Source organism: Piliocolobus tephrosceles, chromosome 17 (assembly GCF_002776525.5).
Source record: "Piliocolobus tephrosceles isolate RC106 chromosome 17, ASM277652v3, whole genome shotgun sequence".
In the NCBI taxonomy this organism is placed as follows: domain Eukaryota; kingdom Metazoa; phylum Chordata; class Mammalia; order Primates; family Cercopithecidae; genus Piliocolobus; species Piliocolobus tephrosceles.
The window spans coordinates 62121373-62138881 of NC_045450.1; the positions used below are offsets into that span (position 1 = coordinate 62121373).

Consider the following 17509-nt stretch of genomic DNA (forward strand, 5'->3'; position numbering starts at 1 on the left):
ACTTGCTTCCTCTCCTTGGGCTTACTGTCTTACAAATCATTGACAAGATAATTTAAGATGGCCATGAATCTGAAAAGGGAAGGGACTATTTGGTGAACACCCGCCAAAGAGTGGGCACTATAGATATTTTCTGTATTTGTTTTCTATCGCTGCTTAACAAATCACTACAAATTCAGCAGCTTAAAAACACCCAATTATTGGCTGAGTGTGGCAGCTCACGCCTGTAATCCCAGCACTTTGGGAGGTCCAGGCAGGTGGATCACCAGGTCAGGAGTTCGAGACCAGCTTGGCCAACAGGGTGAAACCCCGTCTCTACTGAAAATACAAAAATTAGCTGGGTGTGGTGGCAGAAGCCTGTACTCCCAGCTACTCAGGAGGCTGAGACAGGAGAATTGCTTGAATCCAGGGGCGGAGATTGCAGTGAGCCAAGATCGTGCCACTGCACTCCAGCTTGGTTGACAGGGCAAGACTCCATCTCAGGGGGAAAAAAAAATTATTAATTCACAGTTGTACAAGTCTGAAGTGTGGGTATAGTGTGACTGTATTTTCTGCTTAGGGTCTTCAGGGTATCACCCAGGCTGCATTCCTTTTTGGAGGCTCCAAGAAAGAATCCACTGCTAAGCTCACTCAGGCCATTGGCAGAATTCACTTCCCTCTGGTTGTAGGACTGAAGCCCCCTTTCCCTGCTGTCAGCTAGACATCACTCAGCTCTCTGACACCCCCTTCTCACCCCTAGAGCCCCATGTTCCTTGTGACATAGCCTCTTCCATCTCCAAAGTCCACAATGGAGAATTTCTCATATGCTACACCCCTCCAGCTATGAACCTGTCTGACTTCTTCTCCTCTCTTTGACCTCTAGACCCAATCAAATTTAAAGGCATCATGTAATTAGGTCAGACCTACCTGGAAAATCTTCTTATCTTAAATTGTACCGATTTGCAGTCATGGTAACATCTGTGAAAACTCCTTCCCAGAAATTGACTAAATACTTGGAGAAAGTGTTGGCGCACTGGGAACCAGCAATTTTGGGGGCTGTCTTAGAAGTTGACCTCGCCAGGTGCAGTGACTCATGCCTGTAATCCCAGCACTTTGGGAGGCAGATGAATCATGAGGTCAGGAATTCGAGACCAGCCTGGCCAACATGGTGAAACCCTGTCTCTACTAAAAATACAAAAAGTTAGCTGGGTATGGTGGCGGCACCTATAATCCCAACTACTCGGGAGGCTGAGGCAGAAGAATCGCTTGAACCCAGGAGGCAGAGGTTGCAGTAAGCCAACATCACACTACTGCACTCCAGCCCGGGCAACAGTGCGACACTCTGTCTCAGATTTAAAAAAAAAAAAAAAAAAAAAGACGTTGACCTCCTACATTTTAGACACATTATCTCAATTCTCACAACACACCCCTTAGGAGCCTTTTTTTTTTTTTTTTCATCTCCACTTTACAGACGAGAAAACCAGATTCTTAGACAATTCGATAATTTCCCAAAGGTGAGTGAAGGGTACGTGGGAACTCTCTGTATACATGTAGCAACTAGTAAGTCTAATTATTTCAAAATAATATGTCTTCAAAAAGTCATTTCTCCAAGATCACATAACTAACATTTGAACATACCATCCTGCCATGTTAAACTATGACACCAGCATGTCTAAGATGATTGCATCTCCAAAGCCCACAACATTTACCTAGCCCAGGGTTTCTCAAACTTAACTGTGCTTTAGGACTACCCTGGGGAGTCTTTAAAATAACACAGACATTTGGGCCCCGTCCTCAGACATCCTGCTCTAATTGTTCTGGGGTGAGACCTGAGCATAAGCATCTGTGTTTTTTAAAGCTCCGTGCACTAAGAATCACCGTTCTAGACTTATGTGCTAGTCATACACACCAAGGTTAAACATGTAATATTAAACAGACATTACTAGTTGTTTCACATACCAAAGAAATTTTTTACAAGTTTAGAATTCATCCTACTTCAATGCATGTTACTGGAAAACAATGACAAAAGCAAAACCCTGTGACAAGATGTAGAGATATTTATTAGCATATTTAAAGAGTGAAAGTGCACTGCGGTAATGTTTTTTTCCATTATGTCTCTTCACAGCATAAAACAGACTTAGACTCAATAATTAAGGCAAGAGGAAAAAAAGACTGCATGCAGTATTTACCCACAGAAAATTAATTTTGAGTAACACTTCATTTACCTCCTAGAAGAGGCAAAGTTAAATAGAAAAAGGAGACGAGGAATTGCAAAATCACAGGGTGAACCCATAGACACTAAAAAGTACTCTGTTGTAGGAGAACTCGGTAAATCAGCAGAAAGATAATCTCCTTTCACCAGCTTATCTCAATCCCTTTCAAGTGCCGTCTCTCAAATAAGGGTGTGCACATAGCTGACTTGTAGTAAATTAGAGATGTGCACTATATAATTTATATTAGAAAGCATGCCCCCTTGACTTGTAGTGGTAATAAGGGCAGATAAAGTATTCCCAAGCTCAGCAGCATGAATAAGCAATCAAAGGAATTCAACTGAAAACGAAATCCTTAGATACATCAAAAGCATCCCTTCAGGAGAGGTGAGGTTGCTGTCCAGACAGAACACTCTCACCAGACTTGTATTATGGTATTTGAGTGTATTTTGCCCTGTAATTGGATAGAAACCCGTGGGAACGGGCTTTCATGGGAAAAACTTGATGTGACTGAAGAGGAACTCCTGGGTTTGTTCAGAGATATGTACAAAGTCCAAGCAAATGTTTTTGGTCATGAAAGCCTTAGTGCTATCACTAGACCTGTTTATATTTAGACTTCAGATATTTATCAGTACCCCTTTCTCTTAAACTGTTTATTGCTGATGGTGGGAAACCATGCAATTTCACCAACATATAAGGTCTGCTGGAGAGAACTATGCTAAACCACTGCCCTAGGCTCATGGAAAACAAGGATGAAATGAGTTCTCGGTAACTTTGCATGTTACAAATCAAGATATTAATGATGGTGATACTGGGTGACTAACATCAATATTGTCAAGCCATATCTGGCTATAGCTGATGTCCCATATGTATTTGACGTGTCAGCTTTTCACAAAGTAGGTCTCTCTCTCCCTACCCTCCTCATAAAACATACAATTGCATGCAACTAAGAAGAGTCATCTATCTCCATGTTATTTTCAGCAGCATCACCAACAAAATCCTGGAAATAAACATTAATCAGAAGAAAACAAATATGCAGGAATTAAAAAAATAAGATAGATCTATGGGTAGTAATAAAAAAAAAAAAACTTCAAAATATACATTGTTTTTAAGTAATCCCTCTTCCCCCACCAAAAAAGATGTTTGGCTAATGCAATTTGTGTACGTTTTAACCACACACACAACTTCCAGAAATAATAAGCTCTGAGTTCATGAAGAGTGTCCAGCTGAAAACTGTGCAGCCTTCAGTTTGCTATGCATCATTCCAGACCTGCTTCTGTGCATTAATTCACAGATCAATCCATAAATAAAAATATGGTTTAGTCTTGTTCGGATACAGAGACAAACTTAGTGTGGTCCTCTGAGGCTTGCCGATAAGTGAGAAACCATATAAAGCTCTCAGCCCCACATACTTCTCAGGTATTATATAGGGTCCAGCTGTGGAGTTATTGCTGAATAAGTCACAGGAGACGCCAGGTACCCAAGGAAGTGATGAAATCCTCATCTAAGGTGGCCGCACATGCAGAAGGAAGCCAAGCAGAAACAAGAAGAGCCGAGACAAAGAAAACAGTGGAGACATCATTGGATAGCTTGGATCTAGCCTTGCTGAAAGCTAGCCAATCCTAGTACAAGGGAGGAAGGAAGAGATGCAGGGAGATGGGGGAGGGAGGGAAAAAGAGAGAAGGGTGAAAGAAAAAGAGGAAGGAAAGGAGGGACAAAGAAAGGAGGGAGGTGGGGAGGCAGGAAAAGAAGGAGAGAAAAAAGGAGAAGGGAAGAAAGGAAAGAAGAAAGAAAAGAGGGAGGGATACAGAAAGGAAAGGATGAATTAGGAAGATTATTCCAGAGCCAAAAAGAATGCATATTTTGTATGTTTAACATAGCCTGAGATGGAGTTTTCTACTTACAACTGCAAGTCTTATAATATATAAATAAGAACAAACTTTACATTTTGATTCACACTAGCCACCCCACTTCTCTCCTTAGAATACCGACCAGATCATGCTAGTCTGTGCATTAACAGTCTCACTTACATGGTGTGACGCTTTCCACAAAGCAAAAACAACTCTCCCAGAGAGGTTCACACAGTCCCTTTTCCACTGAAGGTCCTGTTCAGACACCTTGAGGACAATGACTCTGAGTCCCCCATATGTGAAGCTTCTCTTTCCTTTATTAAACTTGAATCCCTAGGCTCCACCCAGGACCTACTGAATTTTCAGAGGTGGAACCTATACATATATATTTTTTTCAAGTGCTCAGGTCCTCTTAAAGAGCCTTACTAAAAAGATTGCTACACCTCAGACATTAACTACTTATAATGCCAACTCGCAGTTAAATATTCTAAAGGCCTCCCTGTGTGTTTTAGCTGAATCACTTCTCAATGGCCAGAGTGCTTAATAAGTATTAACTGTTGTGTTTTTATCTAGGCTGAAACTCTTTTCTGCCTGTGGGTTGTAAGAACTGTCAGTAGTCAATTCTGAAAAGTCTTTTGCAAAGGAAGGTCTGCAATAATGATAATTAGTAGTATATCATTATCACAACTCATATTATTACTATGTGCCAGGTAATGATATTGGTTGTGGTAATGATATAGTAATAATATCATTGTAACTATGCACATAGAATATTTTTCTTTCAATTAAGCATCCATAGTCCTCATGGGAGAAGTACTATCATTATCCCCAACTTATCACTGAAGAAATAAAGCATAGCCAGGGTAAAGAGTTTTCCCTGTGTTATGTAGCTAGCAAAGACAAGAGATGGAACTTCAGAGTCACAGCCCAAAGACATTACACTATGCTGCTTCGTCATACACGCATTGATGCCAATCATTATCTATTTGTTGATACCCCTCTTTGATTCTTTTTCTCTCATTTTATGTCTTCAGTTTATAAAGTAGCGGTTACTTTCCCCTCTCACAAGATCTCCAAACATTCCCGCAAGGAGAATTGCCAGTATCAAAGTGTTCATTTACTGTTCTGACAGGGCTGAACTTTAAAAGGCCTTAAGGCAAGACAGGGGTGGAAGCTGGTAAAGAGAGAGAGAGGGGTTGGGTGTGGTGGCTCACGCCTGTAATCCCAGCACTTTGGGAGGCCGAGATGGGTAGATCACAAGGTCAGGAGATCGATACCATCCTGGCTAACACGGTGAAACCCCATCTCTACTAAAAATACAAAAATTAGCTGGCCCTGGTGGTGGGTGCCTGTAGTTCCAGCTACTCGGGAGGCTGAGGCAGGAGAATGGCGCAAACCCGGAAGGCGGAGCTTGCAGTGAGCCGAGATCACGCCACTGCACTCCAGCCTGGGCGACAGAGCAAGACTCCATCTCAAAAACAAAACAAAACAAAACAAAACAGAGAGAGAGAAAGAGAGAATATGTGTGTATGTTGTGGGTGAGTTCAATGGCCATTTCCTTCCCAGACCTTCTCCTAGTTCAAAGTTAAGACTAATAAAGCACCGAGCTTCCACTGAGTACCAAGCTCAGCACTCATAAATCTTCACAGTCTTATGAGAGAAACAGAGGATTACCATTCCCGCTTTACAGATGGGAAAACCAAGGCCCAGAGGCATAAAGGAAGCCCAATACTTACATCACAGGACTTGGGGAGCCTGATGCCTTAGTGGCCATACCCAAAAAGGCAGGCAGGCCGGGTGCGGTGGCTCACGCCTGTAATCCCAGCACTTTGGGAGGCCGAGGCGGGCGGAACACCTAAGGTTGGGAGTTCAAGACCAGACTGACCAACATGGAGAAACCCCGTTTCTCCTAAAAATACAAAATTAGCCGGACATGGCAGCGCATGCCTATAATCCTAGCTACTGGGCAGGCTGAGGCAGGAGAATTGCTTGACCCCGCGAGGTGGAGGTTGCAGTGCGCCAAGATCACGCCACTGCACTCTAGCCTGGGTGGTAAGAAAAAAACTCTGTCTCAAAAAAAAAAAAAAAAAAAAAAAAAAAAAAAGGCAGGCAGCATAGGCAGGAAGGACTTGCCTTTCAGCCTCCCATGTGAGACCCCTCAAACTGGCCTTAGTCACCTTGGGGTCCTGCTCTCTGGCAAGAACCTTGGCTATTCTTTTTAAAAAGGAGTCTGATCTGGCATTTTGCTACAAGTTTCTTATGAGCAAATAATTCTCTTCACAAATCATGTCTTAAGAGGAGAGAAGCCAAAACAAAACAAAAACTTTTTATCCTTTCTTAATGAATTGAGTAATTGCCTAAGAAAACATCACTGATTTCAGTTAGCCTGTCTCACAAAACACGTAAATACAACCCAGTGTAATCCTTAACTTCACGTGATCCTCTCAAGTGACCGAAAAGCTCCAAGGGGGTATATGTAATTCAACAAACCCCTACTAACTAACAAGGCTCTCCAAAGCCTCCAAAGCAGCTGAGCCTAGTTTCTTTCTGCCCGCCATGGACGAAGGTCATTCAACTTCAGCCCTTTTATGAATGGAAATCAGCTTTTGTAAAGACTGTTTGGCAGGCAGTGACCAGCAACAGACAACTCAATGACTGAGCTTTCTGAGTCATAAAGTACTTTTGAAAGGGGGAGATCAAAGCGTCCCTACCGCCTATTGAAATCCAGTTGCTTCCAAAGTTCTGCAAGAACCCAGGCTCTCTGGAGAATGGGTCACTGCAGTTGTAGTCTAAAAAAGGCCACCACTAAAAAAAGATACAATGGGGACATTAGGGCAGCCAGCCATGGGGGAGAAACGCCACTTACGGTTTAATTGTTGGGGACAAAGAAAAGAGAAACGAGGGGAAACCGAGTGACAAAATTGGATGATGCATCAGGAATTGAGGCTGGAGGGGGTTCTCATGGCAGCCTTGATCACAGTACATACTCCACTCAGAGTGGCAGATGCAGTGCTAAGGCTGGATAGTAATCAGACACCAGGCAGAAGATCCAAGAGAAACAGCAAAGCAGTCCACTACTCTTGCCAGCTGGGCCTTCACTGAAGTTATTCATCAATGGTAAACTCACCCATGTATTACAAAGCTGAGCAGAAACGCAATATGAGTGACAGTTTTTGCATGTATTTTCATTCAATCTTCACATGAAGAATGGAGCTTGGTTTAGAATTTCTTAAGCAAGGGGTGCATTTCCCCAACAGCAACACATGTCAGGTACAATTACAAATAATGAGACTTAGGAACTGCTGTTTTAGGGTGAACCACAGAACACTGGTACAAGGTGTTGATGGAAGTGTGACTCAAAAAGAGGAGGAGTGGGCCGGGCACAGTAACTCACACCTGTAATTCCAGCACTTTGGGAGGCTGAGGCAGGTGGATCACCTGAGGTCAGGAGTTCAAGACCAGCCTGGCCAACATGCTGAAGTCCCATCTCTACTAAAAATACCAAAAAACTTAGCTGGGCGTGGTGGTGGGTGCCTGTAATCCCAGTTGCTTGGGAGGCTGAGGAAGGAGAATCGCTTGAATCCGGGAGACAGAGGTTGCAGTGAGCCAAGATCATGTCACTGCACTCCAGCCTGGGCAACAGAGCGAGAATCTATCTCAAAAAAAAAGGGGGGTGGGGTGGGGAGGAGTGGTCAAATTAGTATGGAAATCCCATCTTTTGGCACTTTAAAATGAATATTAGTGCATTAAAACGTATGAAATATGTTAAAGTTGTTTAGCTTCCTTTAAATCACTAAATTTTCCCTAACTTGTATGACCATAAAGCACTTATTCCTGGAGCATCTCTTAACAGATAAAAATTAATACATAATATTATAGTATCTCTTTTGGGAACCATTGCATTGATGTTTTTCATGTTACCACCAGACTGTGAAGAGATGCTCCTTGGGGGAAAAAAAAAAATTCATTGACCAAAGAAGTTAGGGAAACTCTAGGTATGAACAGAGTTAAACAGGTGTCTTTAGTATAAGACATTTCTGACTTGTCAATGTGCTAATATGCATTGTACAGCTCAGAGAGGTGGCATTTTGGCAATTACTTGACCAGCTCCCCACTTTTCTAAAACCACACTCTGTAAACTCCTTCTTCCAGGGTTGAGTCACAGCTTGGTTCACAATAAAATTCGCAGTTTCCGGGTCTAAAAGTATTGCTTCATCCTCTCCCCTAGATTGTAACCTCTATAGCCTGGATCTAACATCCATCTTGTTGGTAAGCTTCATCCACCATGCTCTCAACAGTGCCTGACACACTAGAGGCTAATAGTTGTCGAATGAAAAAAGGATGGGGGGTGGGGGGTGGTGGCTCAAACCTGGTAATTCCAGCACTTTGGGAGGCTGAGGCAGGAAGATTGCTTGAGCCCAAAAGTTCGAGGCCAGCCTGGGCAACATGGAAAACCTCGCCTCTACAAAAATTGGCTGGGTGTGGTGGTACGTGCCTGTAGTCCCAGCTACTTGGGGGGCTGAGTTGGGAGGATTGCTTAAGCCTAGGAAGTTGAGGTTCCAGTGAGCCATGATGATACCGCTGTACTCAAGCCCAGATGACAGAGTAAGACCCTGTCTCTAAAAAATAACAATAAAAACGGATGAATCAATGTGTCTTTCTAACAAGTTCCAAAAACACAAGCATTTTCACTAAGTGGTTCTCAGATATTTGTATGCATCGGAATCATTTGGAGAATTAAAAATACACTTTCCTGTGCCCAGCCTCCCCGAGCTTCTGTTGTAGACAAAGAAATTCACATTTCCAACCCTTCAGGTGAAGCTGTCATAGTTGATCACACTCTGATAATCACTGTCCTGACAAAAAGGATCACTAAGACAGACTATTTTTGAGCAGCAAAATTTCTTAGAACTCTTAGTACATAGGAAGAAAGATGCAAGTTTGTTCTGTTGGAAGACAAAATTTAAAAATACAGGTAAAAATTGTAAGACTGTGGTTGAATGGCAAGATGAAGAGTCTTCAACAAGGTCATGGCTTGCTGGATATAATGACTTTCTCATCCCTGTGCTAGTCAGAGGGAGGCTGGATATAGCAGAAAAGACAGACATGGCAGATCACGATGAGATTAGGTTAATCTGTACCTCTGAGGTTCTGGGACAAAGGCTACAAATCCCAGTACCTTCACAGATTATAAGGCCACTTGGTATAGAAGACAGGGGTGACCTTTTCTAGGTTGCATGTATAAAAGCATTCAAAAATTTTAAAACTATCATCTCTAAACATAACAGTAGGCAATATTTACTCCGGGAAGTGTGCAACCCTGTTTCATGAATTATTCCAAGTAAGTAACAACCACTACAACTCTGGAATAAAGTGAGACCTGTGAGTTGGCTGAGGAGGTGAGTGCATTTTAAGAAATTATTACAAATATTTTAAACAGGTTAATTCTGAATTATTAAGACAAATTCTCTGCTAGGAAAATTTTAGCTGGAGTATCTATGCATGCATGTCTGCTTATATGTATGTATGTACATATGTATTCACTATTATAACCATTCTACCATTTTTCACTTTCTTTGGGGACCTCTCTAGCAGTCAAGATAATGGTAGATTCCCATTAGTACTTTGTCAAATCATTTAAAGGTGGTATTGCTTTCCTAATATACACTGCATGCACACGAGAAAATTGCTACCACATCCAAACGGATCCTAAGGCCAGTGGTCTGGCCCCACTCAGAGAAACACTGATATATACATTTCAGGTGAAGAAGTTTCATCTCCCAGTCTCATTCATCTCTTCTCAGTCTCTGTATTAATGGAAGAAGAGTGGCTGTCTCTCCTGGCATGTTAACTCGATGAGTCTCTCCAACAAGCCTGTTAAAGGCTTGTTCCTTTTCTGAACTCCTGAATCTACTATTCTGAATCCATTACTATAGTTGCTAATTAACTTTAGAGGACTTATGAACCCCTGATTAGCCAAAGAAGCTGAGCAATGTCTACAAGAAAATGTAAACAAAAAAAATGCATTCAATTGCATTAACCATCAGAACAATGCAAACTACACCCATAATGTGGTACTACTTCACACCTATCAATCAGAACAGCTAAAATGGAAAAATAGGCAATATTAAATGTTCAGGAGGATTTGGAGCAACTGGAACTCTCACACACTGGTGATGCGAGTTGACATTAGCACAACCACTTTGAAAAGCTGCTTGTCAGTGCTCACTAAAGCTGAACATATACAGGTTGAGCACCTCAATCCAAAAGTTTGAAATCTGAAATGCTCCAAAATCTGAAACTTTTGAGTACTGATATGACACTCAAAGAAAATGCTTATTGGAGCATTTCAGATTTTTGCATTAGAGACGCTCAACCAGAATATATTCTGCAAATATTCCAAAATCCTCCCCAAATTGAAAATCCATAACCCTTCTGGTCCTGAACATTTCAGATATGGGAATACTCAATTTATACATACTCCGTGCCTCAACAGCTTTATTCTTAGGCATGTGTCCAACAGAATGTGTCCATAAGTTCATCAAAATGCATATATAAGAATGTTCAGTCATACTAGCCCCAAACTGTTGGTAGGGGTGTAAATTAGTTCAACCACTGTGGAAAGGAGTATGGTAATTTTTTGAAGAGCTAAAAGCAGAACTACCATTCGACCCAGCAATGCCATTACTAGGTATGGGATGAACAGAAACCATTCTAACATAAAGACACATGCACGTGAATGTTTATTGCTGCACTATTCACAATAGCAAAGACATGGAATCAACCTAAATGCCCATCAATGATGGACTGGATGAAGAAAATGTGGTACACAGACACCATGGAATACTATGCAGCCATAAAAATAAACGAGATCAGGTCTTTTCCAGGAACATGGATGGAGAGGAAGGCTATTATTATTAGCAAACTAAAGCAGGAACAGAAATTCAAATCACACGTTCTCACTTATACGTGGGAGCTAAATGATGAGAACTCAAGAATGCAAAGAAGGGAACAACAGACACTGTGGTCTACTTGGGGGTGGAGGGTGGTAGAAGAGAGAGCAACAGAAAAGATAACCATTGGGTACTGGGCTTAATATCTGGGTGATGAAATAATCTGTACAACAAACCCCTGTGACATGAGTTCACCTATGTAACAAACCTTCACTTATACCCCTGAACCTAAAAGTTTAAAAAAAAAAAATGGAAAAAAGCATTGTGAAATCTTCATACAGAAAAATTTATGATTCTACTCATGTAAAATTTTGATAATATTAATCTATTACCATGAGATTATTAATATGAGACAACTGATCAGATTTCCCATCACTCACAGAGTGGAGTCCTGAGAGTGCTAAACATGAGGAGGCTGTTTTGCTGAAAATGAAACAGCTATAGGGCAATTATCCCTGCCAGGAACTGCTATAGCACTTTCCACATAAGAAGTCATTGAATCCCCACTGCCCTGTGATGTAAACTCTTGTTATTCCCATCTTAGAAATAAAGAAACTAAGGCATAGTTAACTCTACTTAACACAGAGTTAAATAATGAGTCCAGGGTCCTACGAGTAAATGCTGGTGTGAGAATTAGAACCTGGGCAGACTGCTTTTAACTACTGGTATGTGGAATGAGATAGTTTAAGCCGATATGGTGGGTTGTGTAAACTCCTCCTTTAGGATACTGGAATAGACAGGAGAAAGAGAAATACAGAGAGGATGCTAAATGAAGACCAGGAGATCTGCCACAAAAAAAAAAAAAAAAAAAAAAAAAAAACAGAAAACCAAGATACAGTCATGTGTGCATACACAGGGGCATGTAACCATGTTATAATATGTAGGTCATTGGTGAGCCACGTTCATCATTTTAAATAGACCAAAGAAAGAATACCATGATTGTGGTTGTAAAGAGAGGTTTTAGCTAAATTTCAGGCCAAAATAGGGGGAAAAAATTTAAAAAGTAACTGAAAGTTTCAACTAATGAAGAACATGGGAGTCCTCATTCACCCGCACCCAAGCCACATCTTGCTTTGTGCCATGATGTACCATGTACATTACTAACTACATTCTCAGCTGGGTTTTCTCACATTTTCCTTCTTCTGGCCATGTCAGAGCATAATTGCCATGTGTCTCAACACACACCAACTCTTCTGTCAATTCAGGACGCTTCTCAATCACAACACAGAATGAAATCAACCCAGAACAACATTTACCACCTCGTATATTTGAATCCTGAGAAGAGTATCATTTACAATGATATTCTTGGCCTGGTGCTCAGCAGATGAGGATTACATAGGCAGGAAATAACGCTTGTCCCAAATGCTTTTAAAAGGTTCTGCTTCCCTGGATGCCACATTGAATCCTGCCAGCCCAGGAACACAGCACAGCACATTCTAAAAGGATATCTTATGTGAGCAGGACACCAGCAACAGATTAGTTCAAAGAAAACAAAGGGCCTCCCTTTAGCAAAGTGAAGGTTGATCTTACCAGGGCTGCTGAATGCAATTTTGCATTGAAATACAGTTTTCCCATTTCAAAGCCATGTAGACGCACACAGCTTGTTAGATTTATAGAATGCCTGGTCTCCCAGGACATTACAAAGCGAATGGCATCCATCAAGTTAATTTCCTTGGGGATCATCTCAAACATGGAGAATGAAAAGTCCCAGACCATTAAACATCAAAAGAATGTTCTAAATGGTAATTAAAGTTCTATTATATTTTCTTTTTCTGGGAGCAGATTAGATTAATTCAATTGAGAATATTAGAAGTATCAAGGCTGACAGTGTGAATGTGTGGAGTTGGCTGGAAGAGCACTTACATTGCAGACATCTGTTCACTCAAGTTACACAAAACACGAGAGAGGGAACTCAACTCAGACTGGGGTGAACTTACCAAGCCAGCACACGTAGACACAGCGACAGAGGAGGAGCTGTCATTTCTGATAAATCCCTGATAGAAGCACTGCTGCACCTCGGGTTTCTGAGTCTCTGAAGCACCATCTTTTCCAAGTACCTGGACAATAAAGTGACTGCTCAAAATCGCCGAGGGCTTAAGTTCTAAGTGCAGTTCCTGTCCAAATGCTGAAAATCGGTAGTGCAGGGAGCTTCTGGCATTCTGCGCTGATCGCTTTTTCCTGCCGTTGTGCAAAATGTCGTGTGAAATATATGACCCGGCTGAGTCTACTTCCACTGGTGTGACAAAGACATAATCTGCAATGGGAAAAGTTTAGCTGTCAGCACCCAGAGCCCACAATTCCAAATGGTCACTTTCCAGCAGGCTGGCAAAGAGCAACACAAAACTCAAAGATATCTTTGTTCCTGTTGCCTTGCACCTAGATCAAATCTAATTCAGAGCAGCACAGGAAGCAGAAGACCTGTCTCTACAATTAACTCTGCCATAGACATTTCTATAGGTGCCTGAAAGCCAATCATGATTTTCATGAATTTCATGGATGTCCATGGAAAAATGTAACGCCTCTTGTCTGGAGAGAGATTTAGAATGTTCTTTTGATGTTTAATGGTCTGGATCTTTTAATATATTGGCCACAGGGTCATGCATATAGATAAAATTTAATTTTTTGGAAGATAAAGTTAATGAATATAAAACTACAAAATGAGGAATTTTTCTTCAAGGAGGTTAATTTATCTGTGCTTAAACTGAATCGGGAGCATTTTGGCAGAGGCAGAGTTTACACTTCAAGTCCTAACTCACAGTGTGGAGTAGCTTCAGATGATATCTCAGATCATTAACAAGCAAGAGCATTTTCGTATTTCCAATATTATTTGTGAAAAGAAAACTCTGGTACTTGTATCACTCTTAGCATTTTACTGTGAGCTTTCACAGGGATGATCCCATTTAATTGTAAGCATAAAATACAGCACATGCACAAAAATGCCTCAAAATTGTCAGAACCCTCCTATATAGTCTGATGGATAAAACTGCTCAGGCATGTTGGTGGGGGAGTGGCATATCAGGGGACACCTGGAATGCCTGGAAAGGCATGTTTAAAACTACATTCACCATTGCTCCCTAGAGCAGCACTAATTGCTGAATGTTCCAAAGAGGAGGAGCTAAAACACAATTTGCTATTTGAAAAGCAAAGCCAGCACAGTGTTTTCTTTCACCAAACATTGAAGCTGAAAAGCATCATCCCACAAAATGATTTGGAATATGCCCTCTGCACATTAAAAACACTCCACTTTGCCACTTCCGAGGCACAGAATGGGAAACTACTTTGGAAAGTGTTTAGAAAGATGTTGAGTAACGATGAGGTGTGTTTGAGTCACTTGGGTCCCCGGATGCTGGAGTAGGAAAAGGAAGAAGAATTTTCCTTTCCCTTAAACAGTCAACAACCTTCCCCTTCCTCCAAAACAAACAAACAAACAAATTAAGGAAAAGTGGAGCCCCAGTAGCTACCAAGGATCAATGAGTGATGGCCTAATTAGGTTCACATTAAAAAAAAAAATTCTCCCCAATAGACAATAATATTCTTCTGTTTATGAACCATCTGTGACTCTTACTCCTTGGGCAGCTTTCATTTTTATATTCTTTATGTCCTCCCACTCCCATTTTTCTTGACTTCATCCTTTGACTAAAAATGCTATAAAATTGACACACATATTTTAAAATAATGGGGGGGGGGGAGTTTTTCCCTTCTCTTAACCTTGAAAATCTGAGCCAGACATACAATATTTTTCTTCTCTTAAAAATATGATATATTGCTTTAAAGGGCTTTGGCTCTTGATTATGTCCAAGTTCTTAGAGAAAGTCTACCTCCTCCTCCTGTCAAACTAAAACTTAACTATGAAAATGCTTCCTGACATATGCAGAAGTGTGTTTCTCACCGTCTTGTCCCAAATTATCTGAAACTCTGCCTGCTCTTACTTGGAAGGCTCTGTAGGAACGTTATCCAGCCGGCCTTCTATGGAATCAGCCATCAAGGTCCCCCAGACACCTGCTACCAGCTTGTTTCCAAGGGGAGAATAACAGGCTACTGCTTACATTCAGTCTTTCATGGAAGAAGGGCAGTCAGTGTCCCCTGTAAAGAGTGATCTCTGACTGATCACTTCAGGAGCTGAGTAAGGGTGAGGTCTTTACAAAGTGGTGGCTGGGTCGGACGTGGCCTCCAGCTGTCTGATCCTGATATAAGAATGAGGGGTGGTTTTAGAAACTACAGCCTCTCTGTTGGACAAAAGGTGAATCCCTTCTCCATGACTCCATCCTGCCCCACTCCCCATTATGACCTCTTTACCCTGACAAGAAAAGGAGATAACCTTGCAAAACTAAAATTTACAGAATTCTAAAGAATCCAGGTTGAACAGTAAGGTTTTGAGAGACGCCTTGCGTCAGGAATCAGCTGTTCTCCTGTAGCTGATGGGAAACAATCAAAACAAGGATTTCCCTCTGGGCGCCACTGGGAAGTTAATAAATGACAGAAGTGAGGGATGTTCTAGGAAGTTTGTGGCTGCGCAACGTCAGAAAAGATAGATAAAGGACTCAGAGACCTCAGGTCACCTGCTTTCCTCTCTCTAAAAGCAGCCTTAGGCATCCGTGAAACAAGGGAAGCAAAAAGGAAAGAAAAAAGAAGAGAATAGAAAAGGAACAAAAGTGGAGAGAGAAATGAGGAAAGATGGAGAGAGGAAAGAGGCTCACATTCTTTCATCTCCCACTAAGAGTTAGCTTCCTCCACCAAGAGTTAGGAGAGGGAGGAAATAAGTAATTCCTCAGTTAATGTCCACCTCCCTTAGAATTTCTCACTGAAGTTTTTTTTTCTTTCTTAACAAGCCACCTGTGAAGGAGGGAGACTATTTTCTTTTATGTGACTTGCAGCTTGAGGCATTGATTCTTTTGATAAGTTCAGTCCTTGCCAACCTTCCCCTCTCTCCAAACAGGAACCATTTCCAAGACAGCGCACACCTGCCAGGTTAGGGGGTGCACTTTTCCATCTTTTCTGTTTTGGGGGGAAGGAAGGGACAAAGTGCTGCGAAAGGCCCTTCTTGGGGGTGGGGGGCAAATACGAACCATCATTTAATCCGCTGGCGCCGCTGCTGCTGTCACTGGTTAAGGCCGCGGCGACCGACGCACAGCAGAGGCAGCACAGCTGGAGCGCCTGCAAAAGAAAAGGTGACATCGCGCGTGAGGGGAGCGGTGGGGCTGGCGTCGGGTGCCCTCTGCCACCCTCTCTCGGAGCTCCGCTCGGCGGCACCTGCCTTGGCCACGCGCCCCAGTCCCGCTGGGCCGCTCGGCGGGCCCGAACCCGCGGCCGGGAGGGCGCACGCGAGCAGGAGGGCGCACTCCATGGTCAGGTGCGGGCGCGGCGGCTGCGGGTGGCCAGACGCTGCAGGCGGAGGGCACGGGCGGCGAGCATTCTCTCCGCGGCCCCGGAGCTCGCCGCCCCAGGTGCGGCTCCAGGTGAGAGCCGCCGCCGTTCACATCGCAGCGGAGGCGCGCTGGGACCTCCCCTCCTCCGGCTGCCTGCGCGCCCTCCCTTCTCCCGGCGCTGGCCTGCTGAGCTGCCCTTTGCGGCTCCCCAGGGGGTGCGGGGGACTCCCTGGGCCGGGACTGGAGCGCAAACGGCTGGGAGACTCTGTCGGTGCCTGCCCGCCCGTCTGTGAGTCTGTCTGTGTCGGTGTGAGCGTCTGAGGCTACAGGGAAAGCAGCGCCAGCTGGCTCCCCCAGCGCGCCGGAGCCGAGCGCCCGCCTCTCCACCGCGCGGTGATTGGCGACCAGCGGCTCCCGGGCTCGTCCGAGCCCCCGGGCTGGTGCAAGGGCGTGGGATTCCCGGCTCCAACTCCGAGGGAGGGGGTGAAGGGGGCGGGGAGGCTGGGTGGGAGTGATGGGGAGGGAGGACCGACAGCCGTGAGAAGGAGGGGAGCGCCCAGGGTCAGGCTTGGAAAACGTAATTTAAGCGCACTGGGGAGATGAGTTCAGAAGAGGAAAGGCACAGGTGAGTGGCACGACTTCTTCGCTGCCTGTGCAGACTTCTCATTTTCAACTCTTCTGGCAAAGAGTCAAGATAGTGTCCTCGACACCTCCTAAGCGCTGGGAGCTATCCCCTGCTGTATCGCATTTGCCTCAGGCCCTACGCTTTTCAGGTGGGAATTATTCATTCCTTGATAAAGATGAGGAAGAGGAGGCTCAGATGCGCACAAGCTAACCTAGCTTCCCAGAGTCAGCAAATCTGAGGCAGCCGGGAGGACCAGAACAATGAGCCTGTCACTGTCTGCAGCATGTAAAAACTCATGGCACGCAGGGGCCTCCCTCTTCTCCCGGATCTCTCCCTCTCTTCTCACGGTGACCGCGCTTCCCACTCTTCGAGATTGAATCTTGGCCCCAGATACCCAAACCCACAGAAATCAGTTATAACAAACAGTGCACGCCATCACCAGGAATGTGCATCCAGTTTGCTGTGTGCCTGTTCATTTACTCAAGACATTTATTGGATCCTTTGATCCCTGTTTGCAGAGGTGAACAAA

General features: G+C 43.4%; 1 protein-coding gene across 2 annotated transcripts in view; it reads right to left on the minus strand.

The window, feature by feature from the left end:
- Window positions 1–16754, minus strand: part of ADAMTS18 (ADAM metallopeptidase with thrombospondin type 1 motif 18) — a 153670-nt gene extending 136916 nt beyond the window's left edge. Inside the window, exons 1-3 of one of the 2 annotated variants that reach the window (XM_023226867.3) lie at window positions 16244–16674; window positions 16056–16143; window positions 12927–13243 (exon numbers count right to left, since the gene is read on the minus strand). Coding sequence is in view for 1 of the 2 variants with exons in the window: in XM_023226866.3 (XP_023082634.2) it covers window positions 12927–13243; window positions 16056–16143; window positions 16244–16333 (495 nt within the window). In the remaining variant the exon portion in view is untranslated. Of the gene's footprint in view, window positions 1–12926; window positions 13244–16055; window positions 16144–16243 lie in introns of both variants that reach the window. The other variant, XM_023226866.3, reaches the window with a different exon arrangement.
- Window positions 16755–17509: the final 755 nt, after the last annotated feature.